Source organism: Vitis riparia, chromosome 13 (genome assembly GCF_004353265.1).
Source record: "Vitis riparia cultivar Riparia Gloire de Montpellier isolate 1030 chromosome 13, EGFV_Vit.rip_1.0, whole genome shotgun sequence".
In the NCBI taxonomy this organism is placed as follows: Eukaryota; Viridiplantae; Streptophyta; class Magnoliopsida; order Vitales; family Vitaceae; genus Vitis; species Vitis riparia.
In genome coordinates this window covers 24,459,736-24,482,890 of record NC_048443.1, presented here as the reverse complement: position 1 = coordinate 24,482,890, position 23,155 = coordinate 24,459,736, and the positions used below count along the sequence as shown (strand labels likewise).

The 23,155-nt window shown below is 35.5% G+C and overlaps 3 protein-coding genes and 1 long non-coding RNA gene across 6 annotated transcripts; 3 read left to right on the top strand and 1 right to left on the bottom strand.

Annotated features, from left to right (window-relative positions):
- Nucleotides 1-1,390: 1,390 nt before the first annotated feature.
- On the top strand, nucleotides 1,391-5,646 carry LOC117928757 (APETALA2-like protein 2). Of its 2 annotated transcripts, XM_034848762.1 has the most exons (10): nucleotides 1,391-2,295; nucleotides 2,383-2,408; nucleotides 2,537-2,567; nucleotides 2,706-2,793; nucleotides 2,868-3,013; nucleotides 3,232-3,276; nucleotides 3,389-3,492; nucleotides 3,606-3,694; nucleotides 3,940-4,056; nucleotides 4,842-5,646. In XM_034848762.1, the coding sequence occupies exons 1-10, from the start codon at nucleotides 1,754-1,756 to the stop codon at nucleotides 5,139-5,141; spliced, it is 1,488 nt and encodes a 495-aa protein (XP_034704653.1). In that variant the 5' UTR covers nucleotides 1,391-1,753; the 3' UTR covers nucleotides 5,142-5,646. The 2 variants fall into 2 exon arrangements, with proteins under 2 accessions (XP_034704653.1, XP_034704654.1); XM_034848763.1 differs by lacking the exon at nucleotides 3,232-3,276 and having other exon boundaries at nucleotides 1,392-2,295.
- A 5,514-nt stretch (nucleotides 5,647-11,160) lies between these two features.
- On the top strand, nucleotides 11,161-17,600 carry LOC117928760 (sporulation protein RMD1-like). The gene is made up of 7 exons (XM_034848766.1): nucleotides 11,161-11,573; nucleotides 12,915-13,026; nucleotides 13,667-13,826; nucleotides 15,055-15,203; nucleotides 15,289-15,440; nucleotides 17,019-17,133; nucleotides 17,259-17,600. The coding sequence occupies exons 1-7, from the start codon at nucleotides 11,212-11,214 to the stop codon at nucleotides 17,397-17,399; spliced, it is 1,191 nt and encodes a 396-aa protein (XP_034704657.1). The 5' UTR covers nucleotides 11,161-11,211; the 3' UTR covers nucleotides 17,400-17,600.
- Nucleotides 17,601-20,229: 2,629 nt separating this feature from the next.
- On the bottom strand, nucleotides 20,230-22,529 carry LOC117928758. 2 transcript variants are annotated; one of them, XM_034848764.1, is made up of 3 exons: nucleotides 22,194-22,529; nucleotides 21,955-22,128; nucleotides 20,230-21,869 (listed from the first exon to the last, which is right to left on the bottom strand). In XM_034848764.1, exons 1-3 carry the CDS (start codon nucleotides 22,503-22,505, stop codon nucleotides 20,385-20,387), a joined length of 1,971 nt encoding a protein of 656 aa, XP_034704655.1. In that variant the 5' UTR covers nucleotides 22,506-22,529; the 3' UTR covers nucleotides 20,230-20,384. The 2 variants fall into 2 exon arrangements, with proteins under 2 accessions (XP_034704655.1, XP_034704656.1); XM_034848765.1 differs by having other exon boundaries at nucleotides 21,955-22,119.
- LOC117928761 lies at nucleotides 22,264-23,116 on the top strand. Its single transcript, XR_004653656.1, has 2 exons — nucleotides 22,264-22,349; nucleotides 22,447-23,116. It is a non-coding gene; the product is annotated as an uncharacterized LOC117928761 (long non-coding RNA).
- Nucleotides 23,117-23,155: the final 39 nt, after the last annotated feature.

Here is a 23,155-nt window from a genome sequence, read left to right as displayed (position 1 = left end):
TTGGTTTCCCTGAAAAAGACCTCTCCTCTGTCTTCATTAAGTTTCTCTCTCATCGTCATCATCATCTTCCTCCTTCTTCTCCTCTCCATTGATTTGGTGGTTGGGCTGCTTATCTTCTTCCTCCCTTTCATTTTTTCCGATTATTATAATATAATCGATAAGCGACCATGTTAATAAAATTTTGACCGAAAATGCCCATGAAACACAGTTTTCTGCGTAGCCTCTGTGAGTGGTAGCTGATGGGCCAAAGTGTAACTTCAGCCGCGGTTCGAGGAGCTTCTCCGTCTCGGTGGGCCCATTTTAAATGATAAAAGAGGCGCTTTGCCTTTTAATCAAACACAAGGGCCACTCCAATACCCCCATATCAAACACGTGATTCTCTATTTTTCAACTCCGGAAATGCTTCCCTCTATTCACGCTCGCACGATCACACCCTAATCAATCTTCCCTGACCGTCGACCGTCCCTCGAGTAATGGTAGGTTCATCCCACGGTGAGAGGTTAGCTATCTCTAATCTCAAGACCCATCCACGTGTCAACTGTGGGATTCTTGATTCAGGAAAGGACAATTCCATATAGTAACCGATCATTGTGTTCATTGTGTATAGTCAGTTTTTATATTGTCTATGTATTTTTCTAGAAAATAATAATAATAATTGTCTTTTAGGTAGAGTTTTGATTTTGGGTGGGGCCGGAGATGAGAGAGGGTGTGGACGGTTGGATTTATTGAATTTGTATGGGCCTATGGGGACACCATCACATTTGATGAACATGGAGGTCCAGCTCACCCAAACAAGAAGAGAAGGAAAAGAAAAAGAAAAAGTCAAAGAACAGTGCGGTCAACGATGTCCGGCATAATGTGAGAGATGAGACACTCTGATATCTCCGTCCATCTTCGGACGTTACAAACCTGTAACGGACTGCCACGTGGAAAGCCACGGGCTGTATTAAATCATGTGGTACACAGTATGAACATTTCCCATTGCTGAATGCTGACGCTGACGGATCGTCCAATTTATTTTCTTGATTCCTTTTTATTAATTTTGATATTTAAATGGGGTAGAATGTTAATTAATAAGGTAGTTACAAAAATAGAATATCGAAATTTAAGGTGATTTAGAAGACACATTTTGAATGGCCACCTAAATTCCTAATTGTAATACAAGGACATTAGAAGTGGGCCCCGCTGCCCCATCAGACGGGCATTACTTACGAGAGTAGTAGTACCGAGTACGCGTGGTACAAGTACTATTAATAGTAAGGAAAATGTTACTATTATTGAAAACATGGTCACGGACCCCTTCAGATTGTCTGTCTTTTTTTTTTATATAAATATTATAAGGTATAGTTCTATACTCATATTATATATAGATTTACAGAGTGGCATGTGTGGGAGTTAGGGAGAGTGAGAGAGGGTGAAGCAAGCAACTTGGGTGGCAGCTGAGCGACTGTTATTTCTTTTTTTTCTTCTTTTTTTTCTAAGTCATTTTCCCCTCAAACACCAACCACTCTCTCTCTCTCTCTCTACCTTTGCAGGCTTCTTTCTTTCTCCTTCCCCACATCTGTCTCCCTCTCTTCACAAGCTGCCGTTACTTCACCAACCCCACCTCCCATCAAATGCATCTCTTCTCATACCTTCTTCGTCAATCTTTTCGCTTTCTTCTTCTTCTTCTCTGATCTTCAGCGGTTACGCCCGGAACTGTTTGTGGGAGCTTGAATTGTGGTAGCTTTTTCATTGTTTGCTTTGTTTAGATATGTGGGATCTTAATGTTGAATCTGGTTGTGATGAGGATGAGAGGATGATAGTGGTGGTGGTGGAAAAGGGGGAGGAGGAGGAGCTGGTTCCGGGGGGGTGTAGGAGCCTCATGGAGGATTCCGGGACTTCGAATTCCTCGGTCGTCAATGCCGACGAAGCTCCCAGCAATGGCGGCGACGAGGACTCTTCTAACAACTCCTCTGCATTCAATTTCGGTATCTTGAACAAGTTAGGACGTCATGTGCCCACCTACGGCGCCGTGGAGGAGACTCCGGAGTTTGTGACCAGACAGCTTTTTCCGGTCACCGGAGACGGAGGAGGCGGGGAGTCGGAGCTATGCTCCGGATCGTCTTCGACGTCGTTTCCGAAGCCTCAGTGGCTGAACCTCTCGTGCCCTGAACCAATTGGGCAGCAGAAGCCAAAGCAGCAGCAGCAACAACAACAGGTGAGGAAGAGTCGGCGAGGACCGAGGTCCCGGAGCTCGCAGTACCGTGGCGTTACGTTTTACCGGCGAACTGGTCGGTGGGAATCGCATATATGGTGCGTTTCTTGATGATTCCGTGAATTATTTGTTACGAGTTTGTGTTGTTGAATCATGATCTTGATTAGTTTTTCTTTGCTGTGTAGGGATTGTGGGAAGCAAGTGTATTTGGGTAAGCAAATGATGCCATTTGGGTCGGTTCAATTTCATTACAGAAAGATGAATTTGGTGAATTATTCCAACTTCTCGGATTTTGTGATGAATTTGGGTATTGATCTTTTCTTTCTCTTCCTTCTTTAGGTGGATTTGACACGGCTCATGCTGCAGCAAGGTAAGAACATCTTCTTTTTGGGGGAATTATCATTGATTTGGACCACATGAACAATAGCCTCATTCTTTTTTCTTGATTAAAATTCTGGGTTGTTTCGTATCTTTGTGAATTTCCTCAATTTGGGTTTTGTGAATTCAGAGCATATGACCGGGCCGCAATTAAGTTCCGGGGAGTGGATGCTGATATCAATTTCAGCATAAGTGATTATGAAGAAGACATGAAACAAGTGGGTTACTCTCAGTTTGATCTTGTAAAGTAACTTCTTCTCTGATTCCTGATTGTAACTGAATTGGTATGCAGATGAAGAACCTGAATAAAGAGGAATTCGTGCACATACTTCGTCGTCAAAGCAATGGATTCTCTCGAGGGAGCTCAAAATATAGAGGTGTGACCCTTCATAAATGTGGAAGATGGGAAGCTCGAATGGGGCAATTCCTTGGGAAGAAGTAAGAACCCCTCAAACTGAAGCTATATTTTGGATGATTATCTAGTTACATGTAGTACATAAAACTTGGTACATGAGGGTGCAGACCCTATTTGTGATTTTTAGGTACTTAACAATGTGCTCTTTCCTTTTGTGGAAAATAAACCTAAGATGGATATTTCAAGTAAGAAATGATTAGGGACCCATTTTTATCCATGAGAGTATGATGCTTGCTTGCAGGTATATTTATCTTGGGTTATTCGACAGCGAAATAGAAGCCGCAAGGTCCTTGTGATCATGAATTCATTTCTCTTGATTCTGAATTTCTTGCACTTAAATGTCAATTTTGATAGGTTCCATCCAAACATGGATCTCCAATTTCATTTTTTGAATTCAGGGCATATGACAAAGCTGCTATCCGATACAATGGAAGGGAAGCGGTCACCAACTTTGTGCCAAGTACCTATGGAGAAGGGGCAATCTTAGAGGCCAATGACAGAAGTACAATTTTATTTTGTTCTTTTTTTCCACTGAATTTTCTCATTTCATGTGCTCATCTCTAAGAATTCATTTGTATTGTTCTGTACAATTAATTTTGTTATGCTTTGATGCAGGCAGTGGGCACAATCTTGATTTGAACCTTGGGCTTTCTTTCCCTCCCGATGGTCCTAGGGGAAATGACACAGTTGGGAGGAGATCCATGGTAACATTCCAATTAAAATGCTTGAGTTTGATTGCATTTCCTCGACTTCCTTTTCATCCTTCAAATTTCCATGGCGTTTTCATTATTCAACTATTTTTGTCCCTTTTTTCTTTTGGAAAGCATTGCAATTCATGAAGATTTTGATACGGTTTTGTGGGTTATTCTCACCTTAAGATATCTGTCCCTGCATGCTCTTTCTCCAGTTCTTTGATACTTACAGCCCCCTTGGTGGTGGTTTACTGCAGGTTGAGAGCTCCACTTACACACTAGTTGGTGGACAACCCTGCCATAGTCTAACCACAGTATCCAAGCACCTTCCCATGATATCCGGCATATGCACTAGTTTCTTACCAATTCATGAGGTGATCTCTCAGGAACTCAAATCACTAGTATCTTGTTGAAGGTTTAGACATTGAATATTGCAAATATCTGAAAGCCCTAATACTAGTTTTTGATGCATTAACTGTGGATCCCAAAGCATATATCAGGTTCTTTCCTTGTTTTCATTGCTCTAGGATTCTTGCTTTTGCATTATGGATTCATATTCACAGTAATCAGGATCTTATAACTTGCCCAATTAGCCTCCTACTAGTAGAATGAAGTACTCATCCTTAAAACTTAAATCACTCTCCCATCTCTTACTAGATTGAATCTCTTTATTGGACTTGGTGGAATATAATTCAGGCATGAGGTAGGGACTAAATTATCAGGGGCTTATGGCCTTATTTCAGTGTTTTCTACATGGGAATTTCATCATTTAGCAGAGCAATGTTTACTGATTGATCGTCTTTTACGAGCTCTACCTTTTTAGTAAACACTGACTTCATCTCCCAACATATTCCTGTGTATTTTTGTTTGTCTTTTGGCTGACATTCCACATCTAATGCGGAGAAGGCTGCTTCTTGAATATTTTTCACTCCTGTTCTGTATTTTTCTTTTGTTCATTTACTCATTTGCCTGTGAGTAGACTGGGCAAAGTCCAATTTGTCTATTGTGGCCACTTGAGGCTTCATTGAAATAGATAAATGGAAAATAAAAAATAAAAAACTAGAACCCAAATGTATTACAAAAGGAAAGGGAAACAAAGAGGGAAAGCAGAAAGAGCTAAAATACAAAAAATGATGCTCACTTTTTCTTCTTTTACCAGGAAACAGCCCTGGAGAAAAGGTTGGAAGGGGTTTCTTCACCAAGATTCTCAAACTGGGCAAGGCAAGTGTATGGCCATGGTGTCAATATCCCAATCCCACTGTTGTCTACTGCAGCATCATCAGGATTCCCTTCTTGCTCCACCATTGGTCCCTCTGCAACTCTTCCACTATTAAATCCCAGGAACATTAATCCTGCCCTGCAGCCTCCTCCACAAATCTCCCCCCCAACCACATCCACCACCAACAGTACTAGTTGCTTCTACAATTTTGGGAGCTCAAATCAACAGATGCAGTTTTGATAATTTTTTCCCCTCTTTCTGCTTAGGAAGTGACCCTGCTGGAAAGCAAAACCAATTAGAGGGTCGTTTCTGTGCTTGTTTTCTGTTTGATATGAAGCCATGTAAACTGATCATAACAGTGTACCTGGTACTTCTACTTGAAGCACTCCATTTCGTTTCATTTCATCACTGCTGTATTACCACTCTCCTAATGGCCTTATCATCAACATGTAGAACAAGAGGCCATTGACAATTGTAATGCATTGAAGCAACAATGGTGAAGCCGAGAGAGGGAGGGAGGGAGAGAGAGAGAGAGAGAGAGAGATGGGGTTGTGTTGTATTGTGAAGCTGAGTTGGGGACAGCAGGATTGAAGTGATGGGGTGTGAATTAACAACATGGGCTGAATTGGGAATAATAACAAGCTCATAAAGTGCTCAGACCATTCAGTTCATGTGCCGTGCAAGGTAGATAGAAAGGAACAGCCCCGTTCACAATGTCACTTCATATCCCATTTTGCCTCTCTTATGTTTTGTTTGTTTCCCATAATTCTATAGGAAGCTACTAAGGGGACAAAAAAAGTTGTTAAAAAAAAATGATTTTCTATTATTTAGTTTTGTAATAAAGTATAAGAAAAAAATAAAACATAATTTAAAACATATTTTTAAATTATATAATTTTTATATCAAAGTTAAAATACGGGAAATTATTTGAAGCAACATATAAAAATCATTTATTTCGTTAAATCTATTTTTTTTTTTTTCTTTCTATATTTTTCTTCAAGTTTTTTAGGACCAACAAGAAAATAGAGAGGAAAAAAAAATGAGGAAAATTTATTTATTTATTTTTGGGTTGTATTTGGTCTAAAAAAAGGTATTAAGAAAAAAAAGGTTATAATGAAAATTATTTTATCTATGAAAAATATAAAAGAAAATTAAATATAATTAAAATAAGTTAAAATTTTATGCATTTTTAAATAATTTAATCTTTATATAAAAGAAAAAAAAAAACAAGTCAAATGAATTTAAAGCAACATACAAAAATAATTTATTAAATTTAAATTTATTTTTATTTTCCTTTTTTCTTTCTATTATTTTTTCTTATATTTTCAAAATTAAACATAATCTACATATATATATATATATATATATATATATATAATTTTTTTTTTTCCTTTCAATGAAATCCAAATTCGGGAACCACTCTCGGTTTTTTGTTTCTAAAAATAGAAAACATTAACAACTTTTGTATTAAAAATAGAAATTCTTATACAAAAAATATAGGCTTACCTTATATTCTTAAACAATACTTTTTAAAAATCATCACTTTTTTAATATATTGTCATATGCTATGCCCAAATGTTAAATATGACATTTTTTTTAATAAAAATATGGATGAAGAAACTTATGTGATCAACATGTAGATAAATTAGACATATTCAAGCATATTATATAAAAACCCATACAATAGAATGCTTTATTGACATTTAGGCATAGTACAAAGGTGAGATTACTTAAAAGAACTTTAGAAATTAAATTGGTCACATTATTTTGTATCCTCTTATAGTCTTATTTGTCATCATTGTTTTATATCCCTATCTCACTTTTTTTTTAATGCATTTTTCTTATTTATTTATATCTTGATGCATATATTTGTACATTCCTTCAACTATATAGATTTTATCGTATACTTTAAATTGATGATATTTAAACTTCAATTGGTACAAATACTTAGATTCTTCCCATCTAATAACAAGTATTCTTCATTCATAATCGGAAAATTTTAAGATGTATCATAGAACAACCCAGAGATTAAATGAATTAGTAGTCATTTTAAATTTAACAAAAAAAAAAATCAAATTTTTAGTTTTTATTGATAAACAAAACTTCATGCAAAATAATTAATTATTTTGAAAATCATAATAGATTCAAAAACTAAGAAACTATGAAATAATAATCTATGATGTTAATAACACTTTCGATAAAAGTTTTTGTTAACAATAATCACTTTGGGAATTCTTTATTAAGATTTTGAATTCACCACTCTTGAAAAATAGGTGAGTAATATGAGTTTGTGTATGTTGTTTCAAATAGTGATGAAAATATCATGAAATATCGTTGATTTTTCATGAAATATTGATTATTTTGTGGATAATTTGTTTGCCCCATTAGTGTTTCTATTCCTTTACCAATTGAAGGGTTTTTTAATTTAATAAAAATACATAAATTTTTAGTTTTTTTTTATCGATAAACAAACTTTATGCCAATTAATTAATTACTTTGAAAGCCAATATAATATATTCAAGAACTAATAAATGAGAAAACGATAATCTATGACGTCAATAACACTTTTAATGTGAGTTTTGATAACAATAATCACCTTGTTGATTTTTTATTATGATTTCGAATTGAGTACTCTCCTATAATAGATAAGTCATATGGACTGAGGTATATTGTTTTAAAAATGAGTTGATGATGTGGTTTCAAATTTATTGAAAATATCATGAAATATCGGTTTTTTTATAGATATTTCACTCATCATGTTAGCATTTCTTCTGTCTTTTCATTTAAAAGATTGATGGTTTTTTAAAACCAAAAAAATAAATTATTTGTTTTTATTAATAAACAAAACTTTATGCAAAATGATTAATTATTTTGTAAATCAACATAATATATTAAAGAACTAAGAAATGACAATACAATAATGCATGATGCTAATAATACTTTTGATGTGAGCTTTTGTTAAAATTTCCTTGTGAATTTTTCTCTTTACGATTTTGAACACGTTTTTTTTCTCCTTTCCTTCAAAAATTTGAAAGCTTAGTGTAATGGGCCTGAGAGAGAAAGTAACAAAGTAGTCCAAACTAAGCCCATTTCAATATAGTACTTATGTGTGATGAAAGAAACCAAGCCCAAGCATACTTCCCGATGATGAAGGAATGCAGTGTTCCTATTAAAATTTTGTTTGACAGTAATTTTAGGAAATACTTTTAACTTAAAAAGCATTTTTGAAAAGACATTAGGAATTTGAGAAAATTTAGAAAATATTTTTAAAATTTTGAAAAATCATTTTTTTTTAGATAAACACATGATAGTTGATTCTCTTAAAAATACTTAGGTAAAGACACTACTAAACACATTTAAAAGCATGTTTGACACTATTTCTTGTGGAAGTGTTTTTATTGAAAATGTTTTCTTTTACAACACTTCTGAGAAACTTTGATGAGAATTTGGAAAAGTAATTATAGTGTTTTTGATGATATATTGCATACATAAAAAACACTTTTAATAATAATAAATTACTAATATATATATATATATATATATATATATATATAAACATTTATTATAGTATTAAAAAAACTAAAAAACATAATATTTTTATGAAAAGGAAATGAAAGATGAAGAGGAGAGTGAGAAAGAAGTTAAGAGTGGAAAGGAAATGGAAGATAACAAAAAAAAAAAAAAAAGGGTATTTTAAGGATATATAAAAAAATTTGAAGCGTTTTTTTTTACAAAAAAAAAAACCTCCAAGTGTTTCTCTAAACAACACTTTAGTGTTTTTTCTAAAATTTGAAAAGTATCAAACACCTATTTTTTTACCTTCAAAACATTTTAAAGTATTTTTAAGGCTAAAAATGCTTTTAAAAAATGTTGTGGCTCGAAATCTATTAGTTTTTCCTTTTTGGTAAGGAAGGAGTGAGGTGATCCTTATTAAATCCATTAGGTTTTTTCTTTTCCAACTCAGTATTGCTCTTTAAATTTGGTGATTCTGATTTCTGACCATGCAGTTGTATATATTAATCACCTTATTATATATATATATATATATATATTATAATAATTAAATATGAGACAAACAAAAATTTATAATTAAAAATTATGAATATTTTTAAATAAAAATTTTATATATATATATATATATATATATCATCAATTATTTTATATTCTTTAAAATATTTAAATTAACTGTATCATAATTTTAACATTGATGTGCTTTCAAATTTTATATATTATTACATATTGTCATAGAATATATCATATAACTTGAAATTCTTATGTTATCATTTAAAATTATTTTTATGAATTTTTATCAATTTTTGTCTTATTAATATTTTGTAATATATCCATAATATTCAAAAGCTATACTTACTATTTACCAACTTAAATGAATTCACATAATAATATGGATTATATTTTTCCATTTTTCTCTATTATACAAAATAAATTTCATCACGGATTATAAAAATTGTAACACCACTTCAATAAATAAATAAAATATTTAATTCCTAGATTATAATTTTATTTTTTCATATATAAGACTATTAAATGTCTTATCAATTAGTTCACCTACCAACCAATCAATTGATATATTTTTTTCACAAAATATAATTCAATATTCATTAATAGGAAGAAATTGGTAATTGTTGTTGTGAAACAAAAGTTTGGTTAATCTTGATTTTGATGATAACAAAATAAGGTTTAGAACTAATGATCATATTTCAAGTGTGATTAGGCAAGACGATTTCCAAAGTGGCAATCACAAAGACAAATCATACCAAGGAGAAATCATGAAGAAGAAGACCACCTCAAAAGAGAAGAGTTTTTCAAGACCCAAGTTTCATAAGATCTCTTTGTAAGGTTGTTGGTGCACTAGGACTTTCATGCATTTCATTCTTTATTTATGCACCAAAATCATTTAAGAGTAATATTGTTTTAAATATCTTTAGAATTGGATGATTTCATATTTTCAACTAAAACCTTGTGTTAAATTATTTTCAAACTTGTATTAAAAGGTTTTAAGTTGAAAAAGGTTAGGTGTTGAGCTAAAAAATGGCTCAGCCAGTTCAACTTGTTGAGGAACCGATCGACCGGTTGTGATCGTCCCATCAAGTACCGATCGAGGGAGGCCAAAAAGTTTTTCTCTCTCCTAGTGGCCTTCTCTTCATGGGCGAGGTGATTCTTTTACCGGTCGAAGTTCGATTGAGGCTAACGGTCACCTGCCAAACATTTAATGCTAACGGTTAGTCAACCGGTTAACCCCTAACTCGACTGGTCGAACCCCCAAATGGCTAGTTTGACTTTTCTCTTCTATAAAAAGGCTCCAAACTTCATTGTTTAGTAAGCTTAACTTTCCCAAATTTTTCTTAATTATATTTGAGCCTTGGAAGAGTATTTTTGAGTGCACCATTATTTCAAAACTTGCATATCTTTAGTGCACCATTCAATCCTAGTTTTCTTGTATCATTTGAGCTTAAAGTTCTTATGCTAGGATTTTTGAGAGATCATTTTATTTGTAAACATTTGAAAGGAAGTTTCTCAAGTGTGAGGTATCACTTGAGGGGTTGTTCAAAAGTGGGATATTTCTTTAAAAGTGTAAAGGGTGCTTGGAGCCAAAAGTTCAAGTGAGTGAATTGGAACCATAATTCAATTGTATTGCTTGAAGACTTGGTTTGAAAGTCTTGAATTAGTGGAACCTCAAGCTCAGGATTGAAGTTAGAGGAGAGTGGATGTAGGCCGGGTTGCACCGAACCACTATAAACTCTTTTGTTTGTATTCTCTCTTTCTTACTCTTTAATTTATATGCAATTGTCTTTATATTGTTTATTATATACTTGCATATAATTATCTCCTCATTCACATAGTTTAAATTTGCGAAAAGAAACCATCACCCTATTTATCCCCCCTAAGGTGATTACCATAGTTTGGATTAGCTTAAAATTCTTAACCGTTATCTTATGTTATAAAAAAAAAAATATAGGGGATTTGATCTTAATTTAAAAATCATATCTTATCAAAGAAAAAAAAAAAAGAAACATAAAGAATTTTGAAAAAAAAAAACCCTTTTAAATTCTCGATTCAAATTGTTTCTAACTTTCTTTTATTTGTTATTTCTATATAAATTCATTCTACACCTTTTACATCATTTTTTAAAAAGTAATAAGTATTTGACAAAATTTTAAAATATATATTTTTAAAAATTAAAAAATCACTATAAGGCCATTTTTTAATTTATATACAACCACAAGCGACCTGAGGGTGTGGGGAGGAAGTGAATACACTGAATAGAGAGGCGCAGGGGCAATATGCAGAGATGAAGATGATGTGGCGGAGTCAGTTGAGGGCCATGCTTCTCAGCCCATCTCCACGCCCGCTTACAACACTCCTCACTCGCTCCTCCAATTCCTCTCGCCCTCGCCTTTTCGCTCTCCACAAAACCCTATCTTTCCATTCCCATCCCTCATTTCGCTCTCCAACAGCCCTCAATTTCCCTGCCAGTTCCGCCTTCGTAGTTCCCGTTCGATGCCTTTCTTCGATTTTTCCGGCGAACACACTGGAGTGGAACGAGCCGGTGTCGTGCTCGGAGGTGGGTGATGCGGATGGCGAGGGTAGAAGCCTTGGGGAGGAAGATTCCAGGACTTCGATTCCTGTTAGGGCGTACTTTTTTTCGACTAGGTTTGTTTTGGGTTGATTTAGTTTTCTTTGTTTTTGTTCTGTTTCTGGAATGGGCTGTTTGGTTGCTGAGAAAATGTGGGAAAGGAAAGGAATTAGGGGCACTTCCATGGTTTGGTTTGCAATAAAATGAATAAAGTGGTAGTAGATGCAGGAAATTGTTTTCCGTTTTTAGTCTTCTGTTTGTGTTGAAAGAAAAACAGAGCAATATAACAGAAGAAACACGGCGAGAAAAAAAAATGTATATATATTTGCCTGCTTTATTTTGGGAGTCATTAGGGCAAGTTTGGAAAACATTTCTCTGAAACTGGAGCCGAACACTTTGGGCAAGTTTGAAAGACACTTCTGTGAGATTGGAGTATCGCACTAATACAATTTCGATTGTGATATATATATATTTTTCATTATTTCATTATTTGGGTCTCTGTAGAACGAAGGCATGGAATGAACTTAGCTTACTAGAAAAATTAAATCATAACCATAGTGTACCGTATTCGTTAGATATTACAGAAGTTCCTGAACTAATCAGGCTTTTTTAGACTGAATAAACAAAATCCGAAAAAGGCACCCAACAAATATCAGTTGTTCCCTAATTACTCCTGTGTATTCTGAGTTTTTATCAATATAGGCAACTCCCAAACTATTTGGGCTGATTTAATTCCAGCCCAAATCCTGGATTTGTGGCTATGGCTATGGCTATGACCCTGTTTTTGGTTGCTGAGAAAAATAGAGGAAAGAAAAAGGGAACTTGAAGATCAAGTTTTTTGGTGGGGTTAGTGCCAGTTTTGTCTTTGTTGCCTCCATGCTCACATTACACAATCAGAGGAAGCAAAAAAAGAATATCTGGTTATAATATTTCCATTTTATAATCTTGATGTTGTTGATTCTTTGAAAGGTTCATCTTGAGCCAAATAGTTTCATTGGGACCAGTCGAGTAGATTTATTTGTTTCTTTATTGTTTTTATATTATGGGGTCTGAAATGATGATTGAGGGAGTGTTGTTGTCTTCAGAAATTGAATGGCTCCATTGTATTTTACATTGCATTTGAAGTTACAATTTCATTACCTAGAATGGGGCTGTTGAACTCTTGGGTTTCATAAAATATGCTGTTTCAACTTTTTATTGAAGTCATATTGATGACTGTTACTTTCCATTAGTATCTGATTTATCATAAAGCATATATGAAAAATAATGAAACAATTTGATTTCCATGGGACAGCCAAACATGTCATGAGTATTGCTTTACTGTGTTTGCCTACATTTTTTTCAGCAATGCAACAGTGGATAATCCAAAAGTATATGATTTTTTGTGCTTCTGAATCTTGTGATTGTTTTTGTTGTAGTGTGGATTTGAGAAGTTTAGTGGAGCAGAACAGACCCCATTTCATCCCTCCAACATCCCGAATGACTAACTATGTTGTTTTTCGGTTTGGAAACCTTGAGTCAGACTACAATGTAAGTATGTCACCTTGTTCCTTTTATTTGGAATAGTTTTAGCTTTTAAGGTAGTATCTCTTTGCTGATTTTGAAGGGGTGGATTTGGATGTGGGTTATCAAAATTCAAATCCATTGGATATCAGTGGATTTAAGCTGCATCTGGTTGACCATGATTGAGTTTGTTTTGCAATTCCATTTCACTGCAATTCAAATATCTTGTTTTTATTATGGAATTGCTTTTGTGGGTTTGGGTTCTTTATACTTTAAATTCAACACCAAAGCCATTGGATGCAACAAATAAAACACTCAAATTGTTGATTATGGGTGGGGGCTCAAATTCAAATTCAGTCCCCAGTTCATGCAAGCAGGAACAGAATATTTGTTGTCACCATTTTGTTTTTGTAATTTTTTTGACCTAGGAAAATTTTGGCATTAGGAAACTTATTTTAAACCTGGGTGCCAGGCTATTTTCAAGCACTTGACAACTTTGGATGTCAAATTGGTCTATCTGATTTCATCACCGAATCATTTCTTGAATCAATGATATTAAAGTCGGAGGAATGCAATAGATATTACAACATGCCTTTTAAGACCAAATTCTTCTGTAATTGCCAACGTATACATCAAAATGAAAGCAGTAACAAGACCTTTGTTTCAGGTTTCAAATGCTAGCTTGAGTGGGAGTGACTGCTGTTACATGGTAGTTTTTCAGTATGGCTCCATTGTGTTGTTTAATGTACCAGATCATGAGGTTGATAGGTGTCTGAAAATTGTAGAGAAGCATGCTTCAGGATTGCTTCCAGAAATGAGGAAAGATGGTGAGCTCCCAAAGTTCATTTCAATTATGAAGTTATCTCTTTCTTTTTCTTTTAGTCTTTAAGCCCATTTACCTTCAAGAACACACACATACACACAATTTGAAATGTAAGGTGTAAGGTTAAGAGGTGGGAATTGGAATACCTTCAGTATGCAAGAATAGGACACAGTAGTGTCAGCCTTCATTATAGATCTAAGAGAAATTAAACTTTCAGAACCTAACAATGGTTGGAACTGGCTATAGAAGCAAAGGCGCACACATTTTATAAAACTCATTCAAATTTCAATATTAGCCATGCAGTGTTATTTGAAATGTAAGGTGTAAGGTTAAGAGGTGGGAATTGGAATACCTTCAGCATGCAAGAATAGGACACAGTAGTGTCAGCCTTCATTATAGATCTAAGAGAAATTAAACTTTCATAACCTAACTTTAGTTGGAACTGGCTATAGAGGCAAAGGTGCTAGCACCGGTGGAAGGCTTAAACAAGGCAAGTTCTTCGGGCTTTCAGTAACTTGCTGATGGAGGATGACTCAACCATAGTTATATCCTGGCCCCTTGGAAACTTGTTTTTTTTTCTTTTTTCTTTTTTTTGGGCTGCAAAATCTCTTACTTGTCTACAGAGTTGGCATGCCTTTTTTTATGGATACCATGTTTGGCTAAGTGAAGTGCTTCTAGGCTAGAGGTTTATGTAGGGGAGTTCATGGCTGCTTTGGAGGTTTCTTGATCTATATATTTGGATATTTTTGGTTGCTTAAGGCATTTCTTTTCTCTATCTTGACTTGTTCACTTTTGAAGGTGCTCATCCCTTGTGTAGTTTTGGTTCTTGATGCAATGCATTTCTGACCAAAAAAAGAAACGTGAACTTATTCCATTAGTATTTTTTTTTCTGTTTTTATCTTTATTGGAGCCCTTTGGTTGAAGATCTCATCGATGCATTAGAAATCAAGGTCTCAATTCCCCTTAAACCTCATACTCATGCTTTTGTACAAGTATATTATTGAAATTTCCAGTTTAAGTGTGAGACTTGACTGGTTCACAATTGGATGAATCTCTGGTTTGGCAGTGACACTGATTTATCTCGCTCTTTCAGTGTAGTTGTTGTCTATTCTTTTGTTTGAGGTTTGTTAGACCTTTGCTTCCTCAATAGATTAGAATTGCATAAGATGCTAAACATATTGTAGAAATTTTTGACTTATATGACTTTGATTTCCGTGGGTCTGAAACTGTAGAGTATGAGGTCAGAGAGATGCCAACTTTAAACACTTGGATGCAAGGTGGGTTAGATTACATAATGTTGCAGTACTTGAATATTGATGGAATCCGAACTATTGGTAGTGTTCTCGGTCAAAGTATTGCTCTTGATTACTATGTGCGCCAGGTATGTTGCCAATCACCATAAGAAGTTGTAAATTTTGAAGTTTTTGCTTGATCAAGTATGCTTAGCAATTTCTTTCTTTTCTTAGGTTGATGGTATGGTTGCGGAATTTACAGACATTAACCGTGGGATGGAAAAAACTGGAACTTTCACCATGGAAAGAAAAAAACTTTTTCAGTTAGTGGGAAAGGCAAATTCTAATCTGGCAGATGTGATTCTTAAGCTTGGACTTTTTGAGAGGTGATAATTTTGTGACTGGTGTTGAAAAGAAAATTGTTCATACTGCTTTGCAATTCTGAATTTGATAGGTTCACTATTGTTTTTTTTACTTAAACGGCTTTTGATAGAGGATTTTATCGATCATTAATGAATTTCAGTTTTGCTTACATTGACATTGCTTGCATTGTCTTGGTTGATTTTGTTTCTCTGAAAATGCATTAGGGGGTGCATCTGTTGGGCATAAAAGATTTAGTAAATTGCTTTTAACCAAACATAAATTGGTCTTAAATTCCAAATTTTTGGCAAAAAAATTAGTGCTGAAGTTAAGTAATAGATAGCTTTAGAAATTTGACAATTGAGGAATGAATAGAAGATGAATTCTAAAAACAAACACTAATGAAATGGTAATAGAAGTTCATATGCAATAAGTTGAAAAGCATAATGTTAGCAATCTATTCAGAGATTCTAGACTATCAATAACATCCCTGTGCTTTTGGAATTTGTTCATCATCGTTGGCAGCATTGTTTACCTTCCTATTTTAGTGCCAGCAATGGAGTGGCATGGTGACAGGTTGAGACCTACTCAACTTGGAAGAAAATTATTTGAAAACTCCTAGTGTGTGACACTATGACCATGTGTTTGAAAAATGCATTTCTGGCACTGTGACTACGTGTTTAAAAATTCATTTCTGGAAATGAACTTTCAAATTACTTTACCACTTTTTTGTTTTTAATGAAGAACAACAGTTTTTGGAAACAAAACCAAACACACCTAAATCCCTTGTTTTTGTTGGGTTTCTCCTCCAGTTTTACAAGGGATTTCAATTGAAATTGGTTAATGAAGAGTTTTATCTTTTATTTTGGTTTTGATCTCGTCATGTCTTCCTTCTGGGGTTCAGAAGCTTCTTGCCTCCAGCTCCACACCTAGAACTTTATTCTCTAATATTTATTTATCACTTCTCTTTTCAACGACTGAAAAGTAATAATTTTTTTTTGGGGGTGGGGGGCGGGGAGGGAGGGGATTGAGAGTTTTGCAGGATACTCTTTGAGGAGTGTTGAGATGTTAGATGGGTTTCAAGAGGATGATCGATTGTTGGAATCCAGTTTTTGGAAAGCAGAGTGGGTTTGAAGGGTGTGCTTGAGGTGTAAATTTTTTCCAGTGGGTTTGGGAAGTGCCATCCACGCATCATGTCTATGGGAACTGAGAAAAAGTGTGCTTGAGAAGTTGTAAAACTCGTCCACTGGGTTTTGGAGAAACTGTCCCTGTTTGTCTATGGAACTGGGAAAACCTGTAGTTACCTTTTATCTGCAATTGTTTCTACTACTACAACTACTTCTACTACTAATAGCAACAACATTAGAAAATTGTTCATGGTTTCCAAAATTCAATACAATATATATGTAAATCTTTCCCTGATTGATATCTAAGTTAGATAAGAAGAATTGTATATTCCAATCTCCAATCCTTATAGTTCCTCAATTAACATAATCATCTTTTTATTTTTGCTTTTTATTTGTTACCTTTTGTTTTTAAATATGATTTTACTTTGCTTGATATGCATTATATATAACCTCTAGAAACTTTTTTGGATTTTCCAGATCAGATATTGCCTGGAAGAATGCCAAATATGCTCAGATATGGGAGTATCTCAGAGATGAATTTGAATTAACTCAGAGATTTGCAAGTCTTGATTTTAAATTGAAGTTTGTGGAGGTACAGTATTTCCAATCTTTCTTCTCTTAGAAAGCACTTTTGGTTCAACACTTGAAAATCGGTCTTCAGGCTTTCCTTTTCAACTGACCCAGATATTTTTGTGACATCTTGGTTTTTCCTTGCAGCATAATATTCGCTTTCTTCAGGAAATTCTTCAAAATAGAAAATCAGATTTCCTGGAATGGCTTATCATCATATTGATAGGTGCTGAAATTCTCATATCTGTTTATGATATTGCCCATAAATCATCAATTACTTCTCTGTAGCACCAGTTTCTGGTGATCCATGAAGTCAAGTTCTGATTGAAGGTCAGAGTTGCTGCATATTTATTCTCCAAATAGTTTCTTTTCTAGTCTACTACCCATCATATTGGCCCTTCTTGTATCTTGTAAATTCTAATTTAGAATTTACTTCTTTTTTTGGCCTTTTGGGATCATTTTTATATCATATATAGGATGTATTCTGAATTTGTAATTATTTTTTTTAATAGTAAGAAATATAATCACAATTCACAGCAATATCTTATGCTCAATTTTTTTCAATCATCTTGAAATCAAGTTGAATAAAATTTTAGTGCACATGGATTGTGCCAGATACAATTTTGTTTGAGCAGCTATGTTTGACCAAAAATAGGTTGGAGAAAATCAATGGTAGAGGAAAGGGCCAAGGGTATGGGGATGCTTGCTCTTTATAGTCCCAGTGATATGAACGATTTGGTAAGTTCCTTAGGGACAAGTGACAAAATATATTCTCTCTGTATCGTATTATTCGATATGAATCACTTCCACAAGCCTATGGCAAAGTTTGCTTAATATGTGCATAGTTGTCAAATTATATATTTCATTTATTATTAACTTCTGTAAAATTTGGAAAAGATTTATTGCTTCATTTCTTGAAGGTCAGCTTCAGCAGACACTTGAACGACCATGAAACTGAAGGGTTTAACTTGTGGCTTATCATTCTGGATGAGGTTGGATTAATTTGGAAAGCAAAGTTCTCCCAAAGTCAAAGTTCTTGCTTTATTTGTTGTCAGTCAATTCTAGGCATCTTTCAAGTCAGGTCTTAGAAAGCCTCAGGGCTAGACTGATGTTTGATATGTAGGCTAGTGGGGAGATAGCTTAGGCTAAAGGATCAAGGATCATTCATAAAAGTTCTTATGTCCCTTTCCATCCAAGCCACTCAAATGATAGCAAGCAAAGGCATGTCATAGAACTCTCTCTGCTCCATAAGCATATATCGTTTTCTTTGGCAAGGATCTAGTATGTCATTTGGGAGGATTTAGAGTTATTTGAGTCATCTCTTTTTGTGGAATTTCAGGAGAGAGAGAGAGAGAGTTCTATGACATGCCTTTGCTTGCTATCATTTGAGTGGCTTGGATGGAAAGGAACATAAGAACTTTTATGAATGATCCTTGATCCTTTAGCCTAAGTGTATGGCATATATTGTTTTCTTTGCCAGGAGTTCAGTGGGCATTTGGGAGGATTTAGAGCTAACCTATGTGGGTCATCACCTTTTTAAGGGTTTCAGGCAGAGAGTGAGTTTAGGGTGCTATTACATTCTGATTATTTGCTATCATTTGAGTGACTTCGATGTAAAGTAACAGGAGATTTTTTATGGAAGATGCTAGTTCTTCAGGGGATGTGTGCATAATTTGCAGTCTTGCCTTGCTATGCATCCAGATGCAATTTTTCCCCTACAAGAAATCAGAAAGTGGCCATTTTGTGTCGAGAGAATCCTCCTTTGGAATGGATTCTATAGTGTTTTGATGTGTGATATTTTGGCAATCTAGTCTAGATGGTCATTTTAGGTGTTTCTACCTCTCTTGCATTCTTGTTTTACTAGATTTCTAAGTGATTTCAAACTGCTAGTTTTGTTAAGTTTTTCATTCATTAGTATTACGGGCCTTGATGTCTTGTAGAGATACAGACTCTTAAGATTTCAGCTAGTTGTCTGGGGAAGTTTAGAGGAAGGAAAGGGAGAATTTGAGTTAGTAACTTCTCCATACAGTTAGTGAATTTTTTCTCCTTTCCCTGGAGTGAAGGAAATCTTGATGAACCATGTAATGTGTGGTCTATTCTTTACTGTGAACGAAACTGATCAACCATGGTTCCACAATTTGATCCTAGCATTATCTTTTATTTTTTTTGAAGTGTTGTTTTCTCTAGCTTTCATCTGCCACATGAAATTGAAATTTGAACCTCCCTTATCCCCATCCAAATGCTTGCCACTTAAGCCAGGTCTCTAGGACTGCAAAGAGTCACTTAGAGAGGCTAATTCATTCGTAGCTGTATCATCGTCATGGGAGATTTAGCTCAGGCCTTCTTGGGGGTAAGGATTCTTGTATAATCACCTAAAATGGAGATGTTTGAGAAAGTTCAGCTACCAGGGATGGATCCTTTAGATATGGTCCTACCTAGGTAACCAAATTGGGAAGTTGATAGATTAGTCAGAAGGGGCTGTAAAATAATCTAGTAATCTATCAAGTTCCACTAGAAAGATGAGAGATTCTTATTCCCAACGCCATTAGTGATATCCAAGAAATAAATGTCAATATTTGTATCTCTAATGGCTAATCTTTGGAACCTCTCAGAACCCTCGGGTTCCCATATGGCAGCTCCACATAATCGGAGGGAACTTAATTGAGCAGGAGCTCAACCTGCCAAAAATCATGCTGAAACTTCACTCTTTGCCCATTTCACAGGGAAAAGGAAACATGAGAAAGGCATATACAGATATATATGCTTAGGGAATTCATCCAAATCCCACCTAATGCCTTCCATAACCTTTATCCATGAGAACCCCTTACCACTGCAGTGTCCAAGCTTCACTTTCAACCCTAAATTTGTATTCTGAAAGACTATCTCAATGGAGAACCCTGAAATCTATTTTCCAAGGAGGGCTTTGTTTAGAACATCAAGCTTTTTCACCCTCAAGGCCTCCTCCTTGGGAGGACGCACACCCCCTTTTCAGTAAAAAGGTGAAATCAGTGATACGTTGAGTTTTTTATACTAGCATTGCAAAATTTATTCTTTGCAACTGGCATGAGTTGAGATCTGGTCTAGCATTGCTTTTACCATTTCAAAGCGCAAATGGGCATGCGCCGGAAAATGCTAAGCAGGTTGTTTTTAGTTATTTATGAGTTCTGGATTTACTGGTGTATAAATTCTTCGTTTAAAGTAGTCAATTACAGTGCCATTACATTTTTCCACCCCAATTTTTCAAGCTTAGTCCTCCCGCCTGATTGATTAAGATCAACTCCATCTTTTGATGTGTGAGTTTCTGTTGCATGGAGCCGTGTAGTGAAACTCAATTTGCAGACGGTGATGAAGAGGAGCTTCTCCAATAATTTTCTTTTCAATATCAGCTTGAAGTTCTCTGAGAGGAAGAGCTGCTAGAAACCCCTTAATAAATTCTTTGCAGGTAGACTTTCCTTGACAGACTAATTCCCTGTGACTGGTCTCATCTTCTTCTCCTGCATTGGTTGAATGATTTTCTGTGATTGCTTCTGAGTCCACTTCCCTTTTCCTTCTCTCTCTCGGTGCTTTGAAAACCTTACTTTCTATGTTGAACTTTAAAATGAAGGCTTGATTGCAGCCTTCAAACAGCCTCTCACCTAGTGTGTCAATTATATAAATCACATTCACTTCTACCTTGAGAACAAAAAAGTGATCATTCCAGCTCACGATGTAGATTTCCTCCTCTATTGTCCGTTCACTCCTTCCCAGCTCCTCCCATATACTGTCAAAGGACATGGCACCCTTCAGGAATTCCAACTGATTTGGCATGTTTTCCAGCTCAAAGAAGCCCACATACGACTTCTCTGGGATCACTGTTAATGGTCGAACTTGTTCTTGTAAGACTGTGTCAAGGTCGAAGTGTTGGTCCGAAAATTCATTCATGTGGACCGCACTTTCACATAAGTTTCTCCATTCTGAAGATCCTTCTCTTACCAATTGATCAAGTTGGCATCTCAGAGGTAGGATTTCTGGGTTCTGATGGAGCCAATCAGCAATAGTCACAGCTAGCACTGTGCAGGCACCTTCACCTGATGCTCTCTCACTCCGCTGATCAATGGAAGCCAGAAATATCTCTGTCTCTAGCTCCAGTTTCCCATCTCTGCTTACCAGTTTTCGTTTTTCCCAGGTGCCTATCTCAAACCGATCACTGCCTGTAAATGCACAAGACCCAGAATCACTTTCGCCCTGACTGCATCTTGCTTGTGAGGAAGCTAATTGGCAGCGTCGATCATTGTCAATATCATCTCCCCCATCTTCACCATTTGCTTTGTTCAGGAGAGGTGTACCTCTAGGAAAATTAGGCACTCTGAAACTATGGTTGCATTTGTTCCATGAGAGAAGTCTGATCAGTGAAGGTTTCTGCTTGACCTGGTAATTTAGCGGATCGCCTGCATCCCAGTTCTCATCCTTCTTGTTATTGAAATTTTCACACACAGTATCGCTGCTTAGTAGATTTGTCATTGCCAGGTTCCTGTAGGTTAGTTCAGATTCCTCATCTGATTCTGAATTGGATGAACCATTTGATTGCACTGGAGAACAGTTCCAGTCTCTGGAGAATTCTATTCCAGCTTGCTCTTCGATATTTATGAATCCCTTGTCATCAGTTTGATTCTGAAATCTTATGCATGATGACAGAGAGGGTAACAACAGTTTTGGAGAAATTGGATGTACTGTGCTGTTGGCGTGTTCATTTTGGATCTCAAAGAAGCTGAGTTTCATCTGCAATGTAAAATTTGCAAAATTAGCTAAAATTATCATAGTAGGATTTTGTATTAGCTAACAAAAAGGATCCTGTTCAACTTACTGTTAGCGTGGCCACATGGGTGGAAGTGGAACCATTGATGCAACACTTGACTGGAAATTTGACAATTTGTTCTGAATTTGCAGTTGGACAAGCAAATGCAGCAATATCTACTTTGGATTTAGATACAATAATTGATGCTGGCCTGTTTGATGCTGAACCAAATTCCTGGTAAATCTGATATCTGAAAGTTAGCTACTAAGTTTCAAATCACACTGTTTATCAAGATGTGTAGTACTTACAAGAATTTGGAGGTTGATCATCCATCTTCTGAAACCCTTGGAGTCCCTGGGTTTCAACTTGCAGTGGTGATCAAAACATTCATTCCAAGTGACACTCCCATCTGGGTGTGCGCTTTGTTTGGAGGTGCAATTCCTTTGAATTGCTCTTCGTAATAGGTAAGCTTTTCTGGGACCTACCCATTCTATCTGTACAATCATATTAGCAGATTCCTTATTCAGCAACTCTGATGATGATAAACCTTGGAGATCACAGATGGTAAGATGTAGCTTGAAACTTCTGCTCTCTGGTGTATGTTCGCCTGCACAAAACATCTTGCAGATGAGAATTTCTTCTGGGTTATGCCATGTGACCAGGAATATCAATCATATATCACTGCAGAAACTTGAATTGTTGCTGGTGTTGACGTTAAGTACAGGAAGAAGGACGGGTGTAAGTCAACTTGTAGCCAATGTGCAACAAATTCCAATTCGAAATGAGTATACAATAGAGAAGGGCTATATCATATGTGAGATAGTTTTTGACTGGTTCAGCACCTGACCCAGTTTCCTTCAGATATTTCCTACTTTGATGGATTACTCCATCCCTTTCCAGAAACCAGAAATGGAGGGGCACTTCATGCTTGAATCACTAATATTCTTTTTCTGTTTAATCAATCATTTCTCTGTAGAAAAATGAAGGACGAAAGAGATTGTTTCTTTTCTTGTAGGATTTTGATAAGGTTTCATATGGGTGAGTCACTTTCTAGACTTTTGATTTAATATGTGGGTTGTTGAAGTGAGACATTTTATTTTATTTCTGTCCGAGTGTCACGGCAGCACCTCTTAATTTCTTTATCCAATTGGCGGTGCAGTTGGGCAAAAGGATATTGATTTGGACCGAGGATTTGAATTCAGCTATAGAATTGGGTTGATAAATTATTCAATTGCGGAGTCACCATCTCTATCTCTCTTCTTCAAGCTCG